At 34.3% G+C, this 26,302-nt stretch overlaps 1 protein-coding gene and 1 pseudogene across 11 annotated transcripts in view; one reads left to right on the top strand and one right to left on the bottom strand.

Moving 5' to 3' along the window:
• SANBR (SANT and BTB domain regulator of CSR) overlaps positions 1-26,302 on the top strand; it is a 51,470-nt gene that overhangs the window by 321 nt on the left and 24,847 nt on the right. For 2 of the 11 annotated variants that reach the window (XM_014857464.3, XM_044772499.2), the window contains exons 2-11: positions 2,035-2,193; positions 8,512-8,698; positions 9,523-9,616; positions 11,892-12,130; positions 15,030-15,088; positions 16,534-16,694; positions 19,042-19,128; positions 19,240-19,350; positions 21,553-21,676; positions 24,994-25,143. In XM_014857464.3, the coding sequence (XP_014712950.1) occupies positions 2,044-2,193; positions 8,512-8,698; positions 9,523-9,616; positions 11,892-12,130; positions 15,030-15,088; positions 16,534-16,694; positions 19,042-19,128; positions 19,240-19,350; positions 21,553-21,676; positions 24,994-25,143 (1,362 nt within the window). In that variant the 5' untranslated portion in view covers positions 2,035-2,043. Of the gene's footprint in view, positions 1-7; positions 455-2,034; positions 2,194-8,511; positions 8,699-9,522; positions 9,617-11,891; positions 12,131-15,029; positions 15,089-16,533; positions 16,695-19,041; positions 19,129-19,239; positions 19,351-21,552; positions 21,677-24,993; positions 25,144-26,302 lie in introns of those variants that run through there. The other 9 variants (XM_070512764.1, XM_070512761.1, XM_070512760.1 and 6 more) reach the window with 6 other exon arrangements.
• LOC123286764 (U2 spliceosomal RNA) lies at positions 24,334-24,435 on the bottom strand (annotated as a pseudogene).

Raw genomic sequence — 26,302 nt, 5'->3', positions numbered from 1 at the left:
GGTGCCGGCCGTGGGCGGAACGGGCGGCGGGGGGCGGTGCCGCCGGCACCCAGCGCGTTCCCGCCGCGGCCTCCTCCCGCGGGCCGGGCCGGGTTCGGCTCGCCCAAACGCCTCCGAGCGTCCCCGCGCCGCGCGTGCCTGCCGCCCGGCCCGCTCCAGGTCCCTCGGCGCGTTCCGCCGGCTCACCACCTGAGGGAGCCCCCGCATCAGCCGGCCCGGCCGCGCCCCGCGTCGCTGCCCAGCTCCTCCAGCTTCGCCCCCCTGCCTGGCGCCTTTGTCCGCCCACCGCCCGGTCTGCGCCCCGCGTTTCTGCCCCTGCTGCGGAGGCGAGGAGACCACGGAGGTCTGGGCTGCCCCGAGGACGCGCCGCGCAGCGAGCCTCTGCGCCGAAGGTTTGCGGGGCTTCTGTGTCTCCGTCCCGGGTGCCCGAAGTGATTCTCCTCTCTCGTTGACGGTGAAAGCCAAATGCCTCCGTTCTCGTCTGTGGTCGGGAAGCCTGGCGCCAGGCTTCACCCCTGGTGCGGGGTGACTCTGTGTCCTCTCCCACCCTGTTATGCCGAAGGCCTTTGACCTGCCCTGCCGGCCCCCCTCGCTGCCCATCTTCGCGCAGCCTAGGGGAAAAAACACTGTCCACAAGAGCCTTTTTCTATTTGAAAAAAGAAAATCAGGTGCCAATCGTGGACCTCTGTTTGGCTTTAATTAATTAGAGTGGTTTTATTACATTTAAATCAAGATTGTGGGAATGGGGGAGAGGACATGAGGTGTGTTCTTAAAAAGTGTAATGTATTAAACAAATAAGGTTTTTGTTTATGGTGAATAACACGTTTCACCTTAAACATTAGCTTCTTAAAAAATTTTTATGATGAATGGGAGTAAATTTGGTAGTAATTTGAGCTTCAAACTCCTTGAGGACAGGGACTATACTATATTTATTTTTCTATCCCTGATGCTTGGCACAGAGTTGGGACTCACTAAATGTTTGTTGAACTACATGTATTTGGAAAGCCGCCTAGAGCCTTTTTTCGTGGTGGTCCTATTACCTGAAGATCTTGGACACCCTTGGTCAGTGGACATGTGACTCAAGGGCTCCTGGATTGAACTAGAGGATGTGATGGGAGGAGAGATGGGTGGGGAGCCCGGTGAGGAAGCAAGAGAAGCCTCCCCTCTGCAGGAGTGAGTATGTACGGTATGTGGGTGGCGGTGCCTTGGCTTTTTATATGAGTGTCAGGGTGTGATAAGGATTAAACCTTATCAGGCCAGTTGTCACATTGCTTCTGAAGACAAGGAAGAAGAGAACCTTCGAAAAAAAGTTATTTCAAACATATAAAACTGATATTAATTACAGTTGTTGATATACCCTCCCCACCATTTATAACTAATGATTACATGGCACAATAACAATGATTATGCTTGTCCTAAAATGTCAGGTTAACTTGGTTTTAAATTTCATTTGATTGCATCGTTAAAAATTAAGTATGTTCAGCCTTCGTTGTTTGTAGCATGGACATTCATGCACAGGAAAATAAAAGAAATATTGCTTAGGTTTAGAATAAAATTATAATTCTTTTTAACCAGCTGTTTTCTTTTACAGTTTAATTCCACCAGCCATGAATTGCTAATCAAAATATAAATCAGGCACACTTAAGGATTTTTTTTAGGAAGATAAATTGTATTCAGTTTTTTCCCCAACGTCTTATTATGAAAAATCTTAAACATATAACAAAGTCGAAAGAATTTTATAATGAACACCCATATACCCACCCCTTAGATTCTACCATTAATATTTTATTAGACTTTTTAATCACATATTTATCCATCTGTTCATCCTACCCATCCATCCACCAATCTATAATACTCAAATGCCATTATGTTTGAAGAGATTTGAGATGTATATTCTGTGTTCATTTTAGGTCACTTTTATTTTTCCTTTACATAGTAGCAGATAATTCTTAATGAATTATAATTGATTTATAATGTTCTGAAAACATTTGGATTTCAGATGTAAATAAATCTATTTGTCTTCTCTATCTCTAGTTCCAAAAGATGAGTCGTGGCTATTCAGAAAACAACAACTTCCTGAACAATAACAACCAAATGGTGTTGGACATGATCCTTTATCCATTAATCGGAATCCATGAAACCATCAACTGGGAAACCGTGGCAAGGCTTGTGCCTGGATTAACACCCAAAGAGGTAAATAACAGTCCCCCAGATATCTCCTGAAAAATCAGAAAAAGTAATCAATTTAAAGGAACATCTGCTAACAGAGAAAAAAATATTTGAGTTTACATATTCATATGCATGTATAAATACTGAATGTACATATGATTTGACTAGATAAAAACTATATAAATTATATAATATGTTAACCTACCTGGTATGTTTAAATTCAACCCTACATGTTTACAATAGCTGAAAATTCACTAATAATATCTTAATTTAAGCAATAGAAATATTCCTGTAAAATTATGGATAGATAGAATTTTTGTAAATTAAATTATGTTATTAAATCCCTAGTGCTATGTTTCTCAAACCTGAATAATGTACAGCCTTTTTTAAAGAAAAAACTTGAAAACTCCCAATGTTGACTTAAATTATTTTTATTTTAGTATAAATTAAATGTGCACTAACAGTACTAAGTGTAAACACACCTATTTGACCATAAACCAAATTTACGTATTATAGACATGAGTGAAAACGAAAACCAACACAATTCAAACTAATAATGCTTTTGAAATTTGATAAGTAATAGTGTTTTGCTGAAATTCCTGATTATAACACAAATGGTGTGCAATCTCTTGTGGCACAGAGTTTTTTTGCATTCAGCCTGTACTGCCATGTGCCTTTCAAAGCCTTCACTCTTTCTCCACATTTCTCTCTTTAACCTGCTACGAAGCCTCACATTGCACCATGACGTTCCTTGCCTCCCTCAGCACTAATGCATCTCTCCTTTACCAAGTCCCTTCCCTACTTTCATCCTTTTTTAAAGTTCGCCTTGGACAATTAAAATATTTCTTGGCACCAACTTAATTATAAACAGACAAGCAAATAGACACCAAAATATTCTGTCATCCTGATGATCTAGATGATTTATATTAATGTTATCCTCAGAATCAAAACTTAAAATCTGAAAACTCTTATGGGGAACTTTTAGATTTCTGTTAATTTATCCTTGAACCCCAATTTGAGAAACACTGACCTCAGAATTTTTGCTGTTAAAAGGAATCCTAAAGTGAGTGAATCGTCTCAGAGTTCTCGAAGTAGGAATAACATTAGTGATTTTCCCTAGTGGGTTTTAAGCTTGTTTACCACTGCCTGCCCCAAATCAGTAAATACTTGTGGAATCGGTGAATGAACCAGGTTCCACCCTCTTCTTTTACAGCTGAGAAAACCAGTACCCACAAAGATTACTTGCCCTCTGTTATGTTATAGTCTTTGTGAAATGATGAGCAAACTTTTTTTTTAATGTATGTTATCACTCCTGTACTTTTTCACCTTTTTGATTTTTACGTTAGGTTTTAAAACATGGCAAACCTGTGAATTCAACTGTTTCTCCACCTTTTTATTGTGAATGTTTTCAAGCAGATAGAAAAGTTGAAAGAATAGTATAGCATTCGTATATGCTTTATATAGATTCATCAATTCAGTTGATCTCTTTATGTAATTTTTTTCTGTGACATTTAAAAGGAAGCCTCAGACATCATGGTACTTTAACCCATAGACTGTAGCATACATCTCCTTAAAATAAGGACATTATTACATAACCACAGCACCATGATCAAACCTAAGAAAATTTATAGTAACTCCATCATATCATTTGATAACCACTGCGTATTCAAATTCACTCCATTGAGGAATTATTTTTTTAGCTAAAATACAGCTAAATGTGAACCAGACTGTTTTTTTTTGGCACCTGACCTAACATCTGTTGACATCTTTTTTTTTCTTCTTCTTCTTCTCCTCCCCAAAGCCCCCCAGTACATAGTTGTATATTCTAGTTGTAGGTTTTGGCTCTGCTGTGTGGGACACCACCTCAGCATGGCTTGATGATCGGTGCTAGGGCCACCCTGGGCTGCCGAAGTGGAGTGCATGAACTTAACCACTCAGCCATGGGGCCAGCCCCTGAATCAGACTATTTTTAAATAGAGTTCATTTTTAAACAGTTTTCTATTACTAAACAAAACATGTCCTTAAAGAACACACACACACACACAAAGGAAACAAACAAAAAATCAGAATTATAGGGGCAGGCCTGGTGGCTTAGTGGTTAAGTTCTCACTCCACTTTGGTGGCCTGGGGTTCACAGGTTCAGATCCTAGGCACAGACCTATGCACTGCTTATCAAGCCAGGCTGTGGCAGGCATCCTACATATAAAGTAAAGGAAGATGGGCACAGATGTCAGCTCTGGGCCAATCTTCCTCAGCAAAAAGATGAGGATTTGTGGCACATGTTAGCTCAGGGCTAATCTTCCTCAAACATAAAAAAAGTCAGAATTATAATTCTGACCCTACCAGAGTAAGTTGTTGACACCTTGTATATATCCCTACAGATTCTTTTCTGTACGTATATAAATTCTTAAAGTAGACATATGACAAACGTACTGTTTTGCTACTTGCTTTTTCGCTTAGCATATTGTAAACATCTTTGTGTCAGTTAATAGACTTCTACAACATTTGATGGCAGTATACTATTCTTTTATTTGAGCTTTGTCCTAATTTATTGAACCAGTCCCCGATTTAGGCTATTGTTTCCAACTTTTGACTACTACAAATGCCACTGTTAGAAATATCTTACTCTCCTTTCCTTAGGGGCTAATCTCAGAAGCAGAACTGCTTGATCAGAGAGCTTGTAGAGCATGCACATCTTTAAGGCTTTTGTTACATGTTCCCCACTAGAAGCGTCATCCATGTTAGACTCAGTCAGTATAGCTGGTTGCTTGATCCTTGCACTTTCCATATCAAGTATTATTTTTGTGTATCTTCTCAAAATTCTCATTTATATATATTTTTAATTTAATAAATATCGCAGTGAAGTTTTAATTTACCTTTCTCTAAATTCTGAAGATGTTAAATGTTTTATATTTTACTGTTCCATGCTTTTTCTATTTGTGAATGTGTTGTTTTGTTACTAGTTTAATAACAGTTTTCTGTGTATTAAATATATTAACCCTTGATCTAGCTTATTTTTCTGTTTGTTTTCAGCCTAAGTTATTATTGACAGTCCCTTATATACAAATGTTTAAAAATTTATGTTAAAAATCTATGAATCTTTTACTTTGATGTCTGCCTTTTTTGTCATGTTTAGAAAATTCTTCTTACCTGAGGGTTATGTATAATACATAGTCACCTACATTTTCCTGATTACTTTCATTTGTTACATTTAAATCTTGACTCCACCTGGAGTTTATTTTAGTTTTAATTTTTTCCTAATAACTAATTAAGTGTCTCCACATTTATTGACTATTTCCTTCTTTATTACTGGTTTGAAATTCCACCTTCAGATCTGTTTCTGGACTTACTATTCTAATCCACTGATCTCTTTATCTAATCCTATTGACTGTTCAGTATTGACTCATTTTCAATATTGTTTTAATATCTGGTGGACAATAAAACCTTGTGTTTTTTTAAAGTTTCTTAAATGTTCTCTCAAGCTCCTGGATCATAATTTTTTTTTTCCATTTTGAAGACGACCTGTTGATATTTTGAAAGTGGAGAAAGGATGAATTAATATTTTTTTAGTTTAACTTAGTTTAACTTTAGTTTAACTTAGCTGAAATAATGTGTCTAATTTTTCCAAAGTAACTGCAGCATTTTACATTCCCACCAGCAGTGTATGAGGGTTCCAGTTTCTCCACATCCTTTTCAAACTTTTATCATCTGTCTTTTTTATTATAGCCATCTTAATGGGCGTAAAGTGATAACTCATGATTTTGTTTGCGTTTTCCTGATGACTAAAGATATTGAGCATCTTTTCATGTGCTTACTGGCCATTTATAGATCTTCTTAGGAGGAATGTCTATTCAGATACTTTGCCCATTTTTTAATTGGATTATTTATCTTTTTATTCCTGAGTGGGAAGAGTTCTTTATGTGTTCTACATAGAAGTCCCTTGTCAGATGTGTGATTTGCAAGTATACTCTCTTACTGTATGGATTGTCTTTTCATTTTCTTGATGGTGTCCTTTGAAGCACAAAGTTTTAAATCCTTAGTGAAGTCTAGTTTATCTAATTTTTCTTTGTTGCCTGTGATTTTAGTGTCTTATCTTAAGAAACCGTCACCTAATCCAAGGTCGTGAAGATTTACACCTACATTTTCTTCTAAGAGTTTTATACTTTTAGCTCTTATATTTAGTCTTTGATCTGTTTGGAGCTAATTTTTGTATATGGTGTGACCTAGGGGTTTACCCTCATTTTTTTGCATATAGATATCCTGTAATTTTTGCTTAAACACAAAAGAATATAACAATATAGTTTACATTTATTTACAGTTCACTTGCTTTTTTGTTTAAGCAATCATATTCATTTCAAATATTCAGAATTCATAATTTTCTTATTTTTTAAGCATTGGAATTCACTGTAAACTTCACTAAATAAATCTAAATTCAGTTTGCAGTATAACTATAAACTTTGCCTAAAATATAGCAAAAGAATCTGTGTTTTAAAATCCTACCTATCACTTTCTCTGTGTTACAAAAAGTAAATTCATTTTGTAGGAAAAATGGATTCAGTTAAACCATTCATATTCTTTATCCTATACATGTTCATCTGAACCCGTACAGTTTTCTAATGATGTTGTAGTATTTGTTTCTCTTTCTTTGCCCAGACTTTCGTCACTGCTTTTTTTCAGTCCTCATACTAAAAACATCTCTGTTTCTCATTTATCGTATTATTTTTATTTAATTTTAAGATTTTGTTTAAAGAGATGGGCATATTGATTATATGGTGTTTCAGTCTACACTTACATCTCTTTGAAATGCCTTTTTAAAAAAGTGTTACTTCACTTTTCAAAGGACTAAGCCTTAAATAGGCATTTCTTTGTAATAATAGTAACTGTGTAAACAATCCTTATTGAAAATGGTGCATGGGGCTGGCCCGGTGGCGCAGCGATTAAGTTCGCATGTTCTCCTTCGGCGGCCTGGGGTTTGCAAGTTTGGATCCTGGGTGTGGACATGGCACCGCTTGGCAAGGCATCCCACATATAAAGTGGAGGAAGATGGGCACGGATGTTAGCTCGGGGCCAGTCTTCCTCAGCAAAAAGAGGAGGATTGGCAGCAGATGTTAGCTCAGGGCTAATCTTCCTCAAAAAAAAAGAAAATAATGCTTAATATCTAGTGGGTACTTAACAAATATTTGTGTGATGAATGATGCCATACCCAATGCATTATTTATTTAATATATACATAGTATATATTTTTCTCCTTTTGCATCCCCCAGATTGCTTAGTCTGCTATGGAATTTGCCATCCACGTTGATGTTGATGGAGATTTAAAACTGGATGCTATAAGCAGTGTTGTTTGACCAAGACCCACAGTAAGGAAGGCAGTTTATGTTGTGACCTAGTACACACATAGAAATTACGTTTTCATGAAGGAGTACTTAGCCTTACTATGCTTAATGCACTCTTGATATTTTCTAATGTATTTTATTCCATTTTTTTTTCAATTGCTAGTATGGATGATCTAAATTGATTTCATGACCAACTAGTGGGTTGGGGAAAACACTGCGTTAGAGCAAACTATGCCCGAATATTTCGCCATGAAGTGTTACTGCAGTGCTTTGTGCAAGGTGAACCTCACTGTTAGAACAAAGCTTTCCTTATTTTAATGAGGAAAATCTGGTGTCACAAATCAGATACTCTGGTTTGCTTTCCGTTGAAGGTTAGAATTTGGTGTTATTCCTTATGGAAACTCAGTTAATATAAAAATGAAAGCCAAATTTTTAACTAAATTATTAAAATTGTCATCTGATAACAGATGCAGATCACAGGGAAATATGGTTGATAAAGGCATTTTTCATTTTTCTACAAGAGCATAAATATGTTATGCCCTTGGGTTAAAGTGTATTAAAAAAATTCTAGCCAGAATTTTAGAAAAGAAAAAACAAAGTTCAAGGCTTTGGTGAAATGCATGCTAATTTTCTAGATGTTACCCAACGGATTAATAATCACTTACACAAAGTGATCATAGAGCCTGGCCCCATGGCGTAGTGGTTGAGCTCAGTGGGCTCTGCTTTGGTTGCCCAGTTTCGCCTACACCACTCATCAGCCATGCTGTGGCAGTGACTCACATATAAAGTGGAGGAAGATTGGCACAGATGTTAGCTCAGGACTAATCTTCCTCAAGCAAAAAACGAGGAAGACTGGCAACAGATGTTAGCTCAGGACTAATCTTCCTCAGCAAAAAAAAAAAAGATTATAGAAAAGTGTCTTCAAATAGAAGGCAAGAAAATGTCTTCTCATTTTCTAACTTAAAAAACCCCAGACCTACATTTCTTTCCTTTTATGTGATTACAGTGTGCAAAAAGGTTTGATGAACTGAAGAGCAGTGGAAGCTCACCTGTTGACAACCAGTATAGTCCTCTAATGGCTGCTGGAGATAGTCCTGTTGAAACTTTAGCCACATATATCAAATCTTCGCTTCTTGACACACAGGGAGAATTTCAGGAGACTCTACTTGGTCAGGATGCAGTTTCCAAAACAGGTAAGGTTTTAAAACAAAATGCAGTGTTTGTCCTAGTGATAATTCTGCAAGATATTATTCATTCCAATCAACTTTTCTCTATTTTTAAAGGCTAATATAAACGTTAATAGAAAAATCTATTAGTATTTGTATCTTCCTGAATTTTAGAAATTTGACTTTGCTATATTCGAAAAGAAATTTAAATATTAGTATACAGGTCAAACACTGTTACCAAAAAAAGCTCTTTACTATATCAAAATTTACTACTCCAGTCTGTAAGCATAGTTATGTCATAAATTTTAAAGGGATTTGACCCATACTTTTTGCTCAGTCTCTTTTTACTGGGAGAATCTTGCTTGTCTCTCGTGTTATCTTTTTTACAGCTGCCCTTTATTGCAGTCAACAATAGCTTGAAATGACACAGTGGCAGGGTAGAAGAGAGATTTTCCACAATTATGTTCAAAATAATAACTGGTTTTAGAAATCCTTGGAGTGTAGTGAGTTACTTTAATCTGCAGCAGCAGAGTATTGATATAAAAATTGGCTCCAGGAAAAGAAAACCATATTGTTGGTTTTTGAACATTTGACCCCCGTCCCTTCACACCATATCAATATTTTTAAATCTTCAGTGTAATGTTAGCAATTTGTGATCCTTTTTTTGTACTGTTTCTTCCATATACCTGTAGAAATATTAAGGGAAATTCCACCTGACAAAGTACCATCTTTAACTAGGCCTGGAAACCATGCATTTACAGTGTAACCATTCAGTAAGTAAAAATCCATTCTCAGCTAGAAACGCTAACCTCCCCCCTTTGTTTTTGTATGTGTTTGTTTCTGTATTTAAGGAAGACATAGTATAGCTTCCACAAGGAATTGTTCTTCAGAAAGTGAAAATTGTACTACTCGTAATGGTGGAGAAAAGACTGAAGAATCTGAAGGGTAGGAGGCTGGTTCTTTGCTAGATAAGATTTAATATGAATATCAACTTCAAATTATAAAATATTTGGTTGGTGATTGTATACATCAGTTACCATAATTTAGGAATTTCACACTACACAATTGCTGAAACAGTTGGAATCAGCTTAATTTGTGTGTTGAACGATAAACAGTTGCTTGATAGCTAAACGTATGGCTTATTCATGTTATTTATAAATTGGAATACAATTTTCCATTTTAAAAATTCATTTTCATATTTGTAAATATTAGAAATAACATCTATTAACATAAAACTTTGAAAAGTAAATTTTAAAACTCAAAGAAAAGTCTCTGCCATTAGTTCTCCAACTTTATTCAAGAAACTGGATTTGTATCTTAGACCTATTTGAATATAATTACTCATTATAGAAACATATAAAAATTAGAATATGTCTTCCAATATATTGCAAGTTTTGATAGCTTGTATTATTTTGTATATTTTACAAATATACATATTTTAAGTTTTCACTTTGATGAATTTTAACAAATGGGTGCATCATGTTGCCATCACCCAAATTAAGATATAGACCATTTTCATCTCTGAAAGTTCCTTTGTGTATTTCCAGTTTTGATAGTATTTTTTATAACAGCTTTATTACTATATAATTCATTTACCATCAAATTTACCCTTTTGAAAAAGTTCTGGCGATGCATGATGGTGATGATTGTACAACAATGTGAATATATTTAATGCCACTGGACTATACACTTAAAAATGGCTAAGATGCAGATTTTATCCTATGTGTATTTTTGCTACCATAAAAAAAGTCACTCTTTTGAAGTGTATCGTTCAGTGATTTTTAGTTTATTCACGCAGATTTTTAACTGAGATTTTTGTGTGTGCCACAAAAATTTATCAGATAATATTTTTTACTGGAATTATCTAATATTTCATTTATGCAACTTTGGGCCAGTTCTTGGTGCTAGTCAAGACTTCTCTCTGCTTCCAAGTTTTTTTTTTTTTAAGGTTGGCACCTGAGCTAACATCTGTTGGCAATCGTTTTAATTTATTTTTTTCTTCTTTTTCTTCCCCCCCCAGTACATAGTTGTATATTCTAGTTGTGAGTGCCTCTGGTTGTGCTATGTGGGGCACCGTGTCAGCATGGCCTGGCAAGCAAGCGATCCCATGTCCGCCCCTGGGATCTGAACCGGCGAAACCCCAGGCTGCCAAAGTAGAGTGCCCGATCTTAACCCCTTGGCCACGGAGCCAGCTGGAATTATCTAGTATTTCATATTGTGGTCCAGAAAGCCACAGAAACTTTATGCTTCCTTATACCAGCCATTATCTGTTTATATTTGACCATAATTTCTTTGGAAAAACAGTTTGCAAAGTTATTTAATTCCTTTGACTTTGACAGAGCGTTGATTAAGGATCCTTTTTCTGGTAGCCCAATTTTATTCCAATATAATTTTTTTTGTATTAGAAATTTATGAAGTTCAATTAAACACATTAAATTCGTATTGTAGAATAGTGTATCTCTTCCTGTTTATGCTGTTCCTTTTGTAATGACATGAAAGCACTTATGGCTCACACTGATGTGTCTTTTTGATGTGATATAACTGTCAAGGGAGAGTAAATTCAAGGCGTATATAATTTTTGAAGCAATTTTTCTGATGCATCATCTAAACTTTTCTTAAATTATTTTTAAATATGTAAATAAGCACATTGTCGTCTTAAGAATCCTTTTAGCCACATTTACTAATTTATATTTAATGAATGCCAAGAAACAAACTTTCTTGCTGTTAAAAATAAAGTACCCATTCTAATTTTTTTGTTCTTTTTAAGCTATTTTCCTACTTACTAACAGTAAGAAAATTTTAGTATTTAATCTTTATCTCCTTCCCATACCCATAACCATGTAAAAGTGCTGTTTTATGTTCCTCAAAAGAATTAGATGTATTATTTAATTTTTTTGTGTGAATTGGTATTTTTTTAAAACCTTATAATTAACTTATAACTTGAAAAGTAAATTTTAAGCCATGTAAATTATGAGTCCTTTAGTAAAAATATTTTTGTTTTATTAAATCAGTAGCTTAACTAAAATTAGTCATAATCTAAGATAGAATCAGGTTAGCAAGACAATTATGAAAAATTCTGAATGTCAAACCCTATAAAACTGATTTTGTGGTCAAAACCTTCAAAAACTTCTTGTTCTCGTACTTCCAATAAATATCGATATTCTTGGCTCCTCTTCTGAGACTCTAATAATTTCGTTTCTGTGTAACATTTTTTATGAAGGCCAAACATGGTGATCCATGTATGTGATGAAGCAAAAAACCTGAAAGAAGATTTTATTTGCCCACGAGATCTTTTGATATCAGAAATGAAGTACTTTGCTGAATATTTATCTATGGATGCCCAGCGCTGGGAAGAGGTGGACATTTCAGTTCATTGTGACGTTCACATTTTCAACTGGTTGATAAAATATGTTAAAAGGAACACTAAGGAGAATAAAGATTGTGAGATGCCTACTTTAGGTAAAAGACAATCTATTGCTTATTTTGTAGTGAAATTTCTGTGTCACCTGGTAGTTGCTTCAGGCCAAACATGAAATGTGGAAAATTGTTTGGACGTTAGTATTTATGCTCAGATTAGGAAGCTGATAGGTCATCTTTTTTTAGTAAATTACAGTGAACTTATGGCAAATGGACAAGTCTCTAGATCAGCAGTTCTCAGTGTGTGATACATGCACCACTTGAGTCCTGGAGATCCTTTTAGAGGATCCACGAGGCCAAGACAATTTGCATAATAATACGAAGATGTTATTTGTCTTTTCTGTGTGTTGACATTGTTCTGACAGATGGTGCAGAAATAATGGAGGATAACACTATGGGAGCTTTAGCACACATCAGAGCAGGGGCACCAAACTGTACTAGTGGTCACTGTATTCTTTAACAGTGTGTGCTCACAGTTAAAAAGGAAAAAAAGAAGAGAAAAAAATCCAGTTTCACTTAAGAATGTCCTTGATAAAGCAGTGAAGATTACTGATTTTATTAACTCTTGACCCTTGAGTATATATCTTTTTAATATTCTTTGTGATGACACAGGAAGTACACTTCTACTGCACACCAAAGTATGATGGTCGTCTTGAAGAAAAGCACTTGTGCAGTCGAGCTGCAGGTTAAACAACCTGCTTTTTTTAAAAAAGTGGGAAACCATTTTTAATTGAAAGAATGACTGACAGACAAATTTTGGTTGTTCAGACATAGGCATTTGACAGATATTTTCCTGAAAATGAATTAAGTGAGCTGGTCAGTTTAAGAGAAACAACTGACAGTATTTGTCACCAACGATAAAACTCAAGGTTTCAAGTGAGAATTAGCTTTGAAACTTGTGTCTGCTTCCATGTGCTTGACAGCTTCTCAATATTTAAAGCCTTTTCTGATGAGACTTGTGATCATATTAACAAATGTGATTTTTTTTTTGTATATCATACAGTGAATGTTTCAACACTTGGAAGATCTGCATAACTAAGTGACCTATCTTTTCCAAATGGCCAATGCATAAGGTTAAAAAAAAATCATGCATGGATTAAAGATCTATTTAAAGTGCAAAATAAATAGGTGGATTTTGAGGTAATAGAATAGGAAAAGTTTATTGATATAATTTCAGATTCCATTGCAGTTAACCTTTAAGAAACTACCGTTTGTCAAGTTTTGATGTAGTATCAAGGAAGAATACCCACAAATTCAGTGTAGAAACAGATGTGAGAATCCAGCTGTCTTCTATTAAGTCAGAGTTTGAAGAAACTTGCAAACAATGTCAGAGTGTTACTCTTCTTGCTAAATTTTTTTTCGTTTTGGGAAATACAGTTATTTTTCATAAAAATATATTAATGTGTAATGATTGTATTATTCTTTTTAAATGAATTAATTTTAAAATTTTTTTCTGTTTTAATTTCTAATACATTTAATACTTACAGATATAACCCACATGAACAAAACCTCTTTAGGATTCTCAGTTTTTAAGATTGTGAAGGAGTCTTGAGATAGAGAGTTTGAGAACCAGTGTTCTAGATAATAGGAAGAATAATTACTAAGAAATCTTTCACTGGGCATAGACTTGTATAGGATGTCACACTTGCGGTTTAATGAAGTCTTTCTCTGCACTAGAATTGCTATTTACAGCAGTACCAAAATATTTCTAAACTCTTATACTGTCCGTATAGATTTATTTACTAATAAAAGTTTTCTGAGGAAGTTTATAATTTATTACATTTTAGTGACCGAATTAATGAAAAAGTTTTCATTAGTAAATTTGAGTGATCTTTAAATTAAAATTACAAGATTGCTAAATCAAAATTTTCAGCCAATCAGAATCCAGAGATTCCAGACTACCCAGATGTGATATGTATGTGGAAAATAAAAATTAAAATATGTAGAGGGAAAAAACTCTTGTTTGATCCCACATGTATTTATGAGTGTAGTAAAGGTAAAAGAAATGGAGCAAACTAGTTACTCCGTAATCTTTAATCTTAAATCAGTGGCTGCAAATGTAAATATTTGTAAAAGAGATCTTTATTCTAACCAGGAAAAGTACCAAAATGCTTAATTAAATCTTGAATAATCCAAACACTGGGTTTTAAGTGGGATGGAGTATATTACAATTTCCTGAGGAACTTTTTCACCAACTCCTTCCTCCCTTCACAATTTCTATTTGAGAACCTTTAATCCAGAATTGTTATTTAAGGAAAGATTGAGATTACTTATTTTAATCATTGTCTGCATAGTACTTTATTTGGAAGGATTGTTTTAGCACTATAATAGTAAAAAACACAGTTTTTTCTCTTTCTTAAGTATACGTCATGGGTGATGACTTAGGTTTACTAAAATCATCATCAGCTGGCATCCTCCTTTGCCTGGTTATGCTTCTGAAAGCTCACGCATTCTGCCTTCAGGAAGTAACTTGAGCACTTCTACAGTGGTAAAATTTGTATTGCCTTTCAGAATCTTTTTAATTAAGTATTTGTTCATAATAAGCCTTGAATTATTTTTGAAATAACTTCACTAATAACAAGTGCTCTCATTAATCATTTAAAAGTTTTTCTCACTGTGGGTTTTGTGTGATAAACTGTATTCTCAGTTTTACTTATCTTTTCCCCTGGTTTAGTTATGGAGAAGTTTGCGTGTGTCGTATCTTTAGCTATAGTCTTACTTGATGTGAATCTAATTCCAGGGCAAATTTATTATGCGTTTTCTCTGCACCCTGAGTTTTAACAAGGCAGTGTCTTTCTTCATGTATGTAAGCCATAGCAAGCTTATATTAAATTGTCCTTGTGGAAGTCACATCCTCTTGTAAGGTGAAAAGGAGCCTGTTCTAAGGAGATTGAGGTACAAATCAAAAGGAGAATTTAATTTTTTCTCTTTTTTTTTTTAGAGCCAGCAAATGTCATTTCAATTCTTATTTCTTCGGAGTTTTTGAAAATGGATTCATTGGTAAGTATTAATAAAAAACCCAAGCTATTCTATTCACCCATACTTGAATTAACATATAACTTGATTTTTTCCTTCAATTGTCATCTAGAATTTTCTAAATTCTAAGACATCTCACTGAAATAGTTGTTGATTCAAGAGTGTAATTTCATTAGAATAAACTGCTCGAGTTCGGAGGTATTTTGTTCTGTTGAGAAAGGGTTAAGGCTGCTATGTATCATTTGTATATTATGCCTATAAAGCAGGCAATTTATTCTCAAGGAATAGCTCCCTGTTGTATTAGATGAAACTAAACAAAATTAACTTTACCCCAAAAGGAATTTTGCTCTAAAACCAAATTAATGAGAATTAATTGGAATGTATTTTTTCACTCTTTAAGTAATTTCTTTAAGCATGTTTTGCTTATTTGTGTCTTTTGATTATAGTTCAGCAAATTAAGAACAAATGCCCAACTGTTAAATGATATTTTATATGTATAAACCAGATGCTCATGTCTGTTGTTTATTTGATGAAGCATAAAAGCACAATGTATACATATACATATCAAGCTCTAACATTAAATATATTTGTTTTTCTTCTTTTTCTTTCTGTTTAATACATTTCTTTATCATGCAAATGTTTTTATATGTTTTTGTGGTTTCACTTTAAATAAATATTTGCGTTTAGCCCCTGGTAAAACTATACAGGGCAGAATACTTTTTTACTATGTTTACAGATGTGAAGCTGGTTTGTTTATTTGATTGTTTGGGGTTTTACTAGTTCCCTGTATTCTTTCTACTCCTTAGTCCCTCCTCATTCAGTTGCTGGTATTAATTGCTTCAGGGGAGGGCTGCAGAAAAAAAGCAGAGACTGAGTCCTTAAACTTTGAGTTTTGAAATCTAAGCCCTGAAGGATAATTTTTATGCCATAAGCAAAGTACTTGGAAGAATACATGATTAGCCAGTGCTAGTTCCCCAAAACCCAAATTCACCTCAAAAAGTAGATAAATATACCTCAGGTTGGAGAAAAGGAAAGAAAATCAGAGAAGCAAGCACAACACAACTGAGAAAACCCTAGAGTGACTGAAATTATGTGTCTGCCACTCAGAGAAATGGAGACTTAAAGTGTCACTAAGTTTAGTTATAGGAGGTCACATATTCTATACACTTGAGTTGGTGGACTAAGATTTATACTTGCCACAACCGTAAAAGATGCTTATTGCATTATTGTTTGAAATATTCTAAGGAGATTAAAAATGGTTTTTGTAGCTATGTATATATGTTTGTAGAAATTTGACCTGCCGGACCACTCTGGAACAGTGTAGATTAACCCAAATAGGCAAAACCCAGTTAGTGCCTAGCAATACATGGATGAGGCTTTTAATGAATTTTTTCTTTGAAAGGTATTGATATGACATTATCCTTCATGCTACTCTTTTCAACATTCATTTTCTACTCTGTGTTTTTTAGGTTGAACAGTGTATTCAGTATTGCCATGAAAATATGAATGCCATAGTAGCTACCCCATGCAACATGAACTGTATTAACGCAAATCTGCTTACACGTATAACTGACCTGTTCACACACAATGAAGTTGATGATTTAAAGGACAAGAAAGATAAGTTTAGGAGGTACTTTTTAAAATTTAATTTTAAACCTAATGTTCCTGTTAGAAAAAATATATTCCTATTTCATTTTAGTAAAATATTCTATTTTTAGAATAGATTTAGAAATATATTTCCATTTTATTTTAAACGAAGTAAAACTTATCCGGAGCCAATGGCTCAAGATAGAAAATTAGTAATTAAATTAGTTATTTTGTATAATGTACATGTGAGAATATTGTGATAGTGAATTTTGTTAAAAATTATTAAAACAGGCCTTAGCATAAAGGGGAAGAGTGATATGAGATGAGGTCAACAATGATATCATTTAGGGGCTGCTTTGGTCATAGCAAGGAGGGTATACTTTATTCTAAGTATGAATGCAAGCAGAGGAGTGACATGATCTGATTTGTTTTTAAGAGATCATTCTGGTTGCTGTGTGGAGAATAGACTGTAAGGATATAAGAAGCAAGGAGACCTGTTGTGAGGCTAGTGCAGTAGTCTGGTGAGAGTTGAAAGGGCTTGGACTAGAGTGGAGGCAGTGGAGCTTCCACTGTTGTTGAAGATAGGTTCAGAGTATGTTATTAGAAAGATTTGACAGATTTTCAAATGGAGCGATGTGGGAAGAGAGAGAGTATTCTAAGATAATTACCAGGTTTTGGAGTTGACCAACTAAGTAGATGGTAGTGTCATCAGTAGACAGGGGAAAGATTGGGAGGAGAGACTGGGGTGAGGGGAATCAAGAGATGGGTTTGGGTCTTGTAAAGATTATTTAATATATTTAATATACTTCTTGAACATCCAGGGAGGATGGCAGGTAGATAGTTGGATATGTGCCTGAAATTTAGGTCAGAGGTTAGGGCTTCGAGATAGAAATTTAAAAGTAAGTTAGGTTTAAAACCGTGGAACTGGATGAGATTTCCCAGCAAGACCATGTTTTCCCCACTGCATCCCAGTGTCACCTTTGCTATAAATCAGGTGACTGTATGTGTGAGGTCTGTTCCTGAATTCTCCATTTTGTTTTGTTGATTTCTTTGTCTGTCCTTGTGTCAGTAGCACACTGTCTTAATTACTGTAGCTTTGTAATACTTTTTAGTATCTAGTAATCTAAATTCTCCAACTTTACCTTTCCTCAAGATTGCTATCTGGACCATTTTAGGTCCTTTGCATTTCCATGTAACTTTTATAATCAGACTGTCCATTTTCTCTCTCTCACACGCACCCATACACAAATCTGCTGCAATTCGGGGTTAATATTGAACCTGTAGGGGCCGGCCCTGTGGCCAAGTGGTTAAGTCCCACATAGCACAAACGTAAGGACCTACAACTAGAATATACAACTATGTACTGGGAGGTTTGGGGAAGAAGAAGAAAGAAAAAAACAAAAAAGGTTAGCAACAGATGTTAGCTCAGGTACGAATCTCTAAAAAAAAAGTGATCAAATGTGTGAAATGCTGCTACAGTGTAGAATAAGTTGATGACAGAAATTTGATGAATTGTATTTAGACAGCTTTTTTCCAGATGTTTTGCTCTGAACAATTGCTGAAAAACTTAGCAGTAGCTATTAGGGGTAGGTAGGCTCAAGAGAGAATTTTTTTAAAGAAGAGAGATATTAGATTATGTTTATATACTGATCAGGATGATTCATTAAAGGAGAAATTGATAGTGCAAGGGATTATCCAAAAGTTTAGTCCTTAAGGGGAATGAGACAGAGGGAAATTGTCCACGAGCTAAATACTTGAAAACAGGCTTGGGATCCAAAATCAGATCTGGCCTTTAATAGCGGCAGACATTATGCGAGGGAAAATAGAGACAGTCAGGACGTACAAGTGGAATTCATGACATACTTAGAGGACTTGAACTTCAGTCGTACTATGCATGGTAATAAAGTAGTTAACATTCACTGAATGCTTAACACTACGCCTGCCACGCTTTAAAAGCATTATCTCATTTAATCCTCATAAAACCTTGTGTGTTTGGAATTATGAACCTCATTTTACAGATGAGAAAACAAGATTCAGAGAGATTAATTGACAAAGTTCACACACCGAATTATTGGTAGACCCAGGATTGTTAAATTCCCCAAATCCTCAATCTTGAGTATTTCAGTAACGAAAGATTAAAAGAGAGGTAGGTATCCATCAATCTTATTTTTCTTAGGAAAACAGATCTTGATCAAGTAGTTCTTATTAGTAGGTTTATCTACTTAGAACACTAAAAATGTATTACAAGTTCCCAAAGAGACACTCTCTAAGGATTTATTAATCTTCTTCTCTACGCATGCAGATGGGTCAGTGTGTATTTTCGTCACTATGAAGTACCTTTAGTGAAGTAAAGATAGAAAATTAATTTGTTGGTCATTTGTTGTTAATAGTAAACTTTTTTGTAAGAAGATTGAGAGACTGTTTGATCCTGAGTACCTGAATCCAGATTCTCGGAATAACGCAGCAACATTATACAGGTATGGGGATGTATTTTTCTTTGGTACGCTATATAATGCAGCTAAATTCTTTAATATTACTACATTTTAAACTTTCTTCTTGCCTATTTTTATATCTTCTTTGTGTTGTAGATGCTGTTTGTGTAAGAAACTTTTAACAAAAGAAACAGAAAGAAGAATTCCTTGCATTCCTGGAAAAATCAATGTGGATCGACATGGAAATATTATCTACATTCACATAAGGTATAGTAAAAATAAAATACAGCCTTTTTGTGAATTACTAGTGTATTTACAAAAGCATAACTACTCCTTGAAGGAGTAGGATAACATCTTTTCTGCATATGATGCAACTTTGATTTAGAAAGATGCTACTTTAAAAACAAAGTTGTTGCAAAAGCTCTTTTATTTACTAGGTAAACATCATGATGTTTTTAAACTTTAAAATTGTAAAAATTATTCTGCATTAATCTTGAAAGACATTCTGGTCAATGCCATTAAAATGATTTCTTTTCACTAACAGATTTTAGTTATCTACATAAATGTTATATTTAATTTGACAAGATAACTAAATTTACTTTCAGATGAGTTTTGATGAATGAAGAAAATTGTCTTTAAAATTGGATTTTCCATAATCTATTTGTTCTTCATACTTTGTCGGTATTCCATTAATACATAGTCCTTTTTTATTCCCGTTTGAGTTCGAAACCAGTTCTTATGCTGTGTTGGGGAGTGAGTGTTGTAAATTGGTGTAATGTCTCAGGAAAGCAGAAACTTTAAAATGTATATATTCTCTGACAATCTCCTACTGCTAGGAATTTATTCAAAGAGGTAATGTTGGATTTGTGAAAACACTTAATAAGGACATTTATTGCTAGATATATTGCTAGATTGTTTAAATAGAAAAAAAACGGAAACACCCAAAAGATTAAACAAAGATATATCCATACAATAGTATATCTATATAAAACACATCTAATCAATTCTCAATGTGCAGCCTTTGAGAATAATGTTGTAAAAGAAAATATACTTACATAAAAAGTTGTTAGTAAATTTAGGGAGAAAAAAACAGATTATAAGACAAACCTAGAAACGTGTTCACTGAAATGTTAACTGGTGTTACCTCTGTGTGATAGCATTATGGATGATCTTAACTTTCTTTTTGCTTGTTCTTTTCTCTATATTAAAAATGGACAGTGGGGCTGGCCCCGTGGCCGAGTGGTTAAGTTCGCACACTCCGCTGTAGGCGGACCAGTGTTTCGTTGGTTCGAATCCTGGACGCGGACATGGCACTGCTCATCAAACCACGCTGAGGCAGCGTCCCACATGCCACAACTAGAAGGACTCACAATGAAGAATATACAACTATGTACCGGGGGGCTTTGGGGAGAAAAAGGAAAAAAATAAAATCTTTAAAAAAAAAAATGGACAGCACTTTTTAAAGAAAAAACCCTACAAATGTTACATTTCATATTTTAAACATTAAAACAGAAATACAGAGAAATACTTACATTTGACCCTACTATTAATAGCGCAGTCAATTTTAAAATGTTTCATTTTTCTCTCTGTATAATAATCAGGCAATCTTCACTGGCTATTTCAAGCACCTGGGATTTTATAGCTTTTTGTCTTGAGAGTTGATTCGCCTTTTGAAAATTACTTCCATTCTGACAGCAGTAACTATTAATACTATGTGAAGAAATTGATAGTAACTGCAACTTTGAATAAAAAGCATTTCCTACAAGTCAGCTGTTGGTGCATGCATTTAAAAAATTGCCTTTAAATAACTTAAAACAGATGTGCCTGTATAATTTGTAGTAACATGATGGCGTTTTATTTCTTGAACTGAGGACAAAAATAGAAAAGTTCAAAAAGATTATGAGACTTGGGGAAAAAATAAGAACTTGAGTTACATATGACCATAGCAAGTAGGGTTTTACGCTTTTGCTATTTTTTAAGTCTATATTTTTTAATTTAAAAATGTGTATTATTAAGACCTGATAGCATGTTACTGTATTACTCAATTACTAGAAAATGCTTTGTGAAAATGATGTAAAGAGCTAATACATAATGAAATGTTTAGAAGCGCCAATAATTAATAACAACTAATTTTACAATACACACAGTTAGAGTAAAGGTTCCATTTAGCAACATATGCCTAAGTCCCAACTGTTAACCTACTCAAGCTATATTAAATTTATAACCTTTATCTTGCTTAGGAAATAATTTGGCATTCAGTCTTTCATACCGTTTTCTGTTGTCCACAGAAAAAGAAAGAATATACAAGCTCCCAGATGAAATTTTATCTACTGTTCAGTGTAGTCCATCCCACAGCCATCATTTGGGAAATGGTTTTGGAAATAAGCCACAAATTTAAAAACGTTTGCTTAAAACAAATTATGTTGCTTGCTTGTAAAATAATATAACAGTCAAGGTTCTTTTCCCCAGAGATAAGACTTGGGATGTTCATGAGTATTTGAATAGTCTTTTTGAAGAATTAAAATCTTGGAGAGATGTATATTGGCGTTTGTGGGGAACAATCAATTGGCTATCTTGTTCAAGATGTTACCAGGTAAGGTTTGGTTTTTTTTAAATATCTCACTCTGCAAACAATGAGAGCAGGCTGTTTTGGATATATGTTTGAATGTGTTGAACAATATCTGACATCTTTTTAAAGAAACTAGTGGCAAAAACTGTGATGCTATTAAACATATATGTGGCTTCATTTATCTTACCATATTTCTTCTTCCTCTTTAGTTTTCATTGCTAAAACAATATCTTGCTGCCATTTCCAACAACATGGATGAATCTTGAGCATATTATGCTAAGCGAGATAAGTGAGACAGAAAAAGATAAGCACTGTATGCTATCACTTATATGTGGAATCTAAAAGAGTTAAACCTGTAAAAAACAGAGAGTACAATGGTGATTACCAGGAAATGGAGTGGAGAATGAGATTGATGGTGCTTAAAGATACAAACTTGTAACAAGTGATAGATAAGACATAGAGATATAATGCACAATATAATATAGACAATAATATTGTACTATAATTATGGAATGTGATAAATATTGCTACATTGCCAATCATATCATATATGAATGTATCAAAGTAACACGCTGTACACCTTAAACTTACACAATGTTACGTATCAAATTTATTCAGTTAAAAACAAATCAATACCTTGCTGAATTTTTAGAAAACCAACAGATTTTAAGCAACCAAATCCATTTTTTCAGTGGAAAAAAAAATGCAGAATCCTTACTGCCTTTCATTATTTCCAGCCAAATTGTTTCTCTGTTAACGCATAAGTTTCTTTAGAAATTCAGGAGCACTTTGCAAATAGAGTGCTATTGATACGTGCCCTTCTTGCTATAACAGTTGTGTTCCCAAAGTTTTTATTTTTTTAAATAAATGAAGTTTATAATAAAAGCATAAGAAATACTACTATTTGAAGGAACCAGTAATATGCTTTTTATAGAATAAAAATATAGAGCACAGTCATTTCCTAATTAGTCTTATGTATAAATCCAGAGTGTTGTACATAAAATTTCTTATGAATCCCTAAAGTCTCCCACCCCTTGGTGATTTTCCTGTCTCACTTGGGTAATGATTTCCAGTAGAGGGAAGGAAGAGCAGCTTATCAAAACCATCAGACTGAGGTTTTTCGAACTATATAAGTTTCCACCAGGGGGCTCCATATGTGCCCACAATTTTTTAAAATTGGACTTATATACTTATAATATTATATATTATTATATATATTATATATATTATATTATATATAATATATATATATTATATAACATATAATATTATATGTATAATCTACATACAGTAAAATTCATCCTTTTCATGAGGCTTGAGAAATGCATACAGTCATGTAAATACCGCTACAATCAAAGCATAGAACACTTCCATCACCCTAAACAATTCCCTCGTGCCCCTTTTTAGTCAATCGCTTCTCCCACCCTAGCCTTTGGCAACCACTGATCTGTTTACTGTCTCAATAGTTTTGACTTTTCCAGAATGTCATATAGATAGAATCATACAGCATTTACCTTTTTTAGTCTAGCTTTTTTTAGTTAGCAAAATGGATTTGAAATTTATCTGTGTTGTGGGTTATCAGTTTGTTCTTTTTTATTGCTAAGTAGTAGTCCATTGTATGAATGTATCACCATATCCACTCACCACTGAAGGACTTTGAAATGTTTCTAGTTTGGGGCCATTATGAAGAAAGCAACTATAAACATTTCCATACAGGTTTTTGTGTGAACATAGGTTTTTATTTCTCTTGGGTAATTACTCAGAAATAGGGTAGAAGGTTTGTATGGTAAATGTGAATTTAACATTTGCCGTGCCTAACAGTTTTCCAAAGTCCCTGAACCATTTTGCATTCCTACCATCTATGTATGAGAGTTCCAGTTGCCCCACATCCTCACTAGCACTTGATATTGTCAGGTCGTTTTTTTGTATTTTTTTCTACTAATAGGTATGTAGTGGTCATCCCTACAATATGGAGTATCACTCATAATGAAGGATATCAGGCTTCTAAAACCTGACTTGTAGAGCATGTCAGAATGCAGACAATTTGAGGGATTTTTTTCCCTTATTAATAGCAAATTGAATATTGATTTATAATATTTAATATTTATTAAAGAGAGTTCATGAACTCATAAAATAGTTTGTATGCAAAATACTTTGTCTATGAGTATATACCTTATAACTTTTATAAGACTCAAAAATTTTTAATTAAAAATTGTTGTTTGGGGGCCGACCTGGTGGTGTAGTTCGGGTGCTGCATTTCAGCAGCCCGGGGTTCGTGGGTTCAGATCCCAGGTGCAGACCTACACACCACTCATTAAGCCATGCTGTGGCAGTGTCCCACATACAAAATAGAGGAAGATTGGCAACAGATGTTAGCTCGGGGCCAATCTTCCTCACCGAAAAAAACAAAAACCAGAAAACAAAAACCATCATTTGAAAATCATAATTGGAGTTAATAACTAAGAATTCTGATTATAGACTATCCTTTCTTGCTTTTGTGTTCAAGATCAGTGCTTAAAATTATTAATTTTGTTATTTTCTTTAAATTATTTTGCCAACTTATAAACATATCTGAAACCTGACTCTCAATTTTACTAAGATTTTCACCACTGATTCAGTTACTTCATAGTTTTCATTAATACTGGTAGAAATATTTACCTTAAAAAATATGTCAAAGTATAATCAAGTGAGGAAAATTTTACCTCTTCTTTTCATTGGAAAACTTTTTTAAATTGATAAGAACAGGTACTACACTGATCTTAGCCAAAAGACTGAAAAGTGATTTCACTGGAAAACTTTGTATGTGATTGGCAAATTGTAAAATTAGCTATACATCAAGATCAATTTAATTCATCTGAATTTTGAATACAGTGTTGTTTTTGTTTTTTAATAGCTTTATTGAGGTGTAATTACATGCCATAAATTCATTCATTTTAAATGTACAATTCACTGATTTTTAGTAAATTTACAGAGTTGTGCAACCATTACCACCATCCAATTTTAGTACATTTCCATCACCCCAAAAAGATCTCTTGTGTCCCTTTGCTGCTGCTCCCCAGTCTCACTTCCAACTTTAGGCAACCACTGAAATACATTTTAACAATATTAATTCTTCCTATCCATGAGCACAGAATATCTTTCTTTTTATTTGTGTCTTCTTCAGGTTTTTTCATCAGTGTCTTACAGTTTTCAGTGTACAGGTCTTTCACCACCTTGGTTAAATTTATTCCTAGGTATTTCAATATGTGGGCTTGAGTAAACTATTTTTGAGATGTATAATTTCATTCTGGGAATAATAATTGATTTTATATGTTTCTTTTATTCTTTTCCTTTATTTACAGGCTTTTCTCTGTATAGAATTTTCACATTGTCAATATCACTCAGAAACAGTGGTTTATCCTACAGCAAGTTCACTGAGTACTGTTGGCACTGGAATTTATCCCTGCTGTAACCAAAAGGTTCTTCGGTTTGATCCTACTCAGCTTACTAAGGTAAATTTTGAATGTTGCCCTTTTATCGTTATAGCACTCACTAACACTCTTTATTTAAATCTTTTCTCTTTTATTGTTTTTAAAGTATAAAGGTAATATACTCATGTAGAAAAGACTTTAAACAATACATAAATAAGTACAATAAAAAATAGAAGTCCCTCTTCACCCTACTCCCTCATTCTCCTTCTCTTCTTAGAGGTGACCACAGTTAACAATTTCCTTCCAGACCTTGTTTTATATATTTCAGGCACAAATTATATGCAGTTTTGTCTTGGAAATAGGATCATACTGTTCATATTATTCTGTAATTTGCCTTTTTCACTCAATAATATACCTACGTTATCTTTCTGTGACATTTTATTTAACTTCTGTGTAATATTCCAAGCTATGCATATATCACAATTTATTTAACCGTTCTCCTATTAATGAATATTTAGGTTGTTTCCAGATTGATGGTATAACAGTTGCAATGAATATCCTTGCATATATATCTTGGTGCATTATGTGAGTATTGCTATGGGTTAGAGTCTTTGATCACTAATACTTTTGAAAATGTTATGTAATTAAATTTCATGAGGAGATGAAAGGCACCAAAAGCTCTTCCTCATCATCTGTGCAACAGATATTTATAAAGTACCAAAGTTGTGTTACACACTGCAAGGCGGAGAGTAGTGTGTAGAATTAGATAGTTTCTGCCTTCGTGAAACTTACAGTTCAGGCAGTAATATCACAAGGAAAAAAAGCACACAAAGAAATGTTTGAAGAAGTATGCAGGGCCATAAGTGTCTGTAATAGGCTGATCTGACATGGGCACTGAAGTCGGGGAAAGCCTCCAAAAAGGAGTTGTCATTCCGTTGAGATCTGAAGGATGAGTAGGAATTTGTGAAGCAAAGAGGAAGAGAAAGAACACTCCAGTCAGAACAGCAAGGTCTAAAGGTACATAGTAAAAAGAGACTGAAAGAAACTGTGCCTGTTAAAGAAAACACGCATAGTTGAAGACAAAGCTGGAGAGGTAACTAAGTGTCACACCATGTGGGGACAGGACCTTGTAGGCCAAGTTAGAGTGTTTTCTTTGTTTTGGGTTTTGAAAATATCAGTTGCATTGTGGAGAATAGCTTGGGGAAGAATCACTGGAGTCAGTTACAAGAGAACGTCATCA

The sequence above is a fragment of the Equus asinus genome, chromosome 6 (assembly GCF_041296235.1).
Source record: "Equus asinus isolate D_3611 breed Donkey chromosome 6, EquAss-T2T_v2, whole genome shotgun sequence".
NCBI lineage: Eukaryota > Metazoa > Chordata > Mammalia > Perissodactyla > Equidae > Equus > Equus asinus.
The sequence above is the reverse complement of the archived record's forward strand: the minus strand, read 5'-3'. Positions and strand labels throughout refer to the sequence as shown.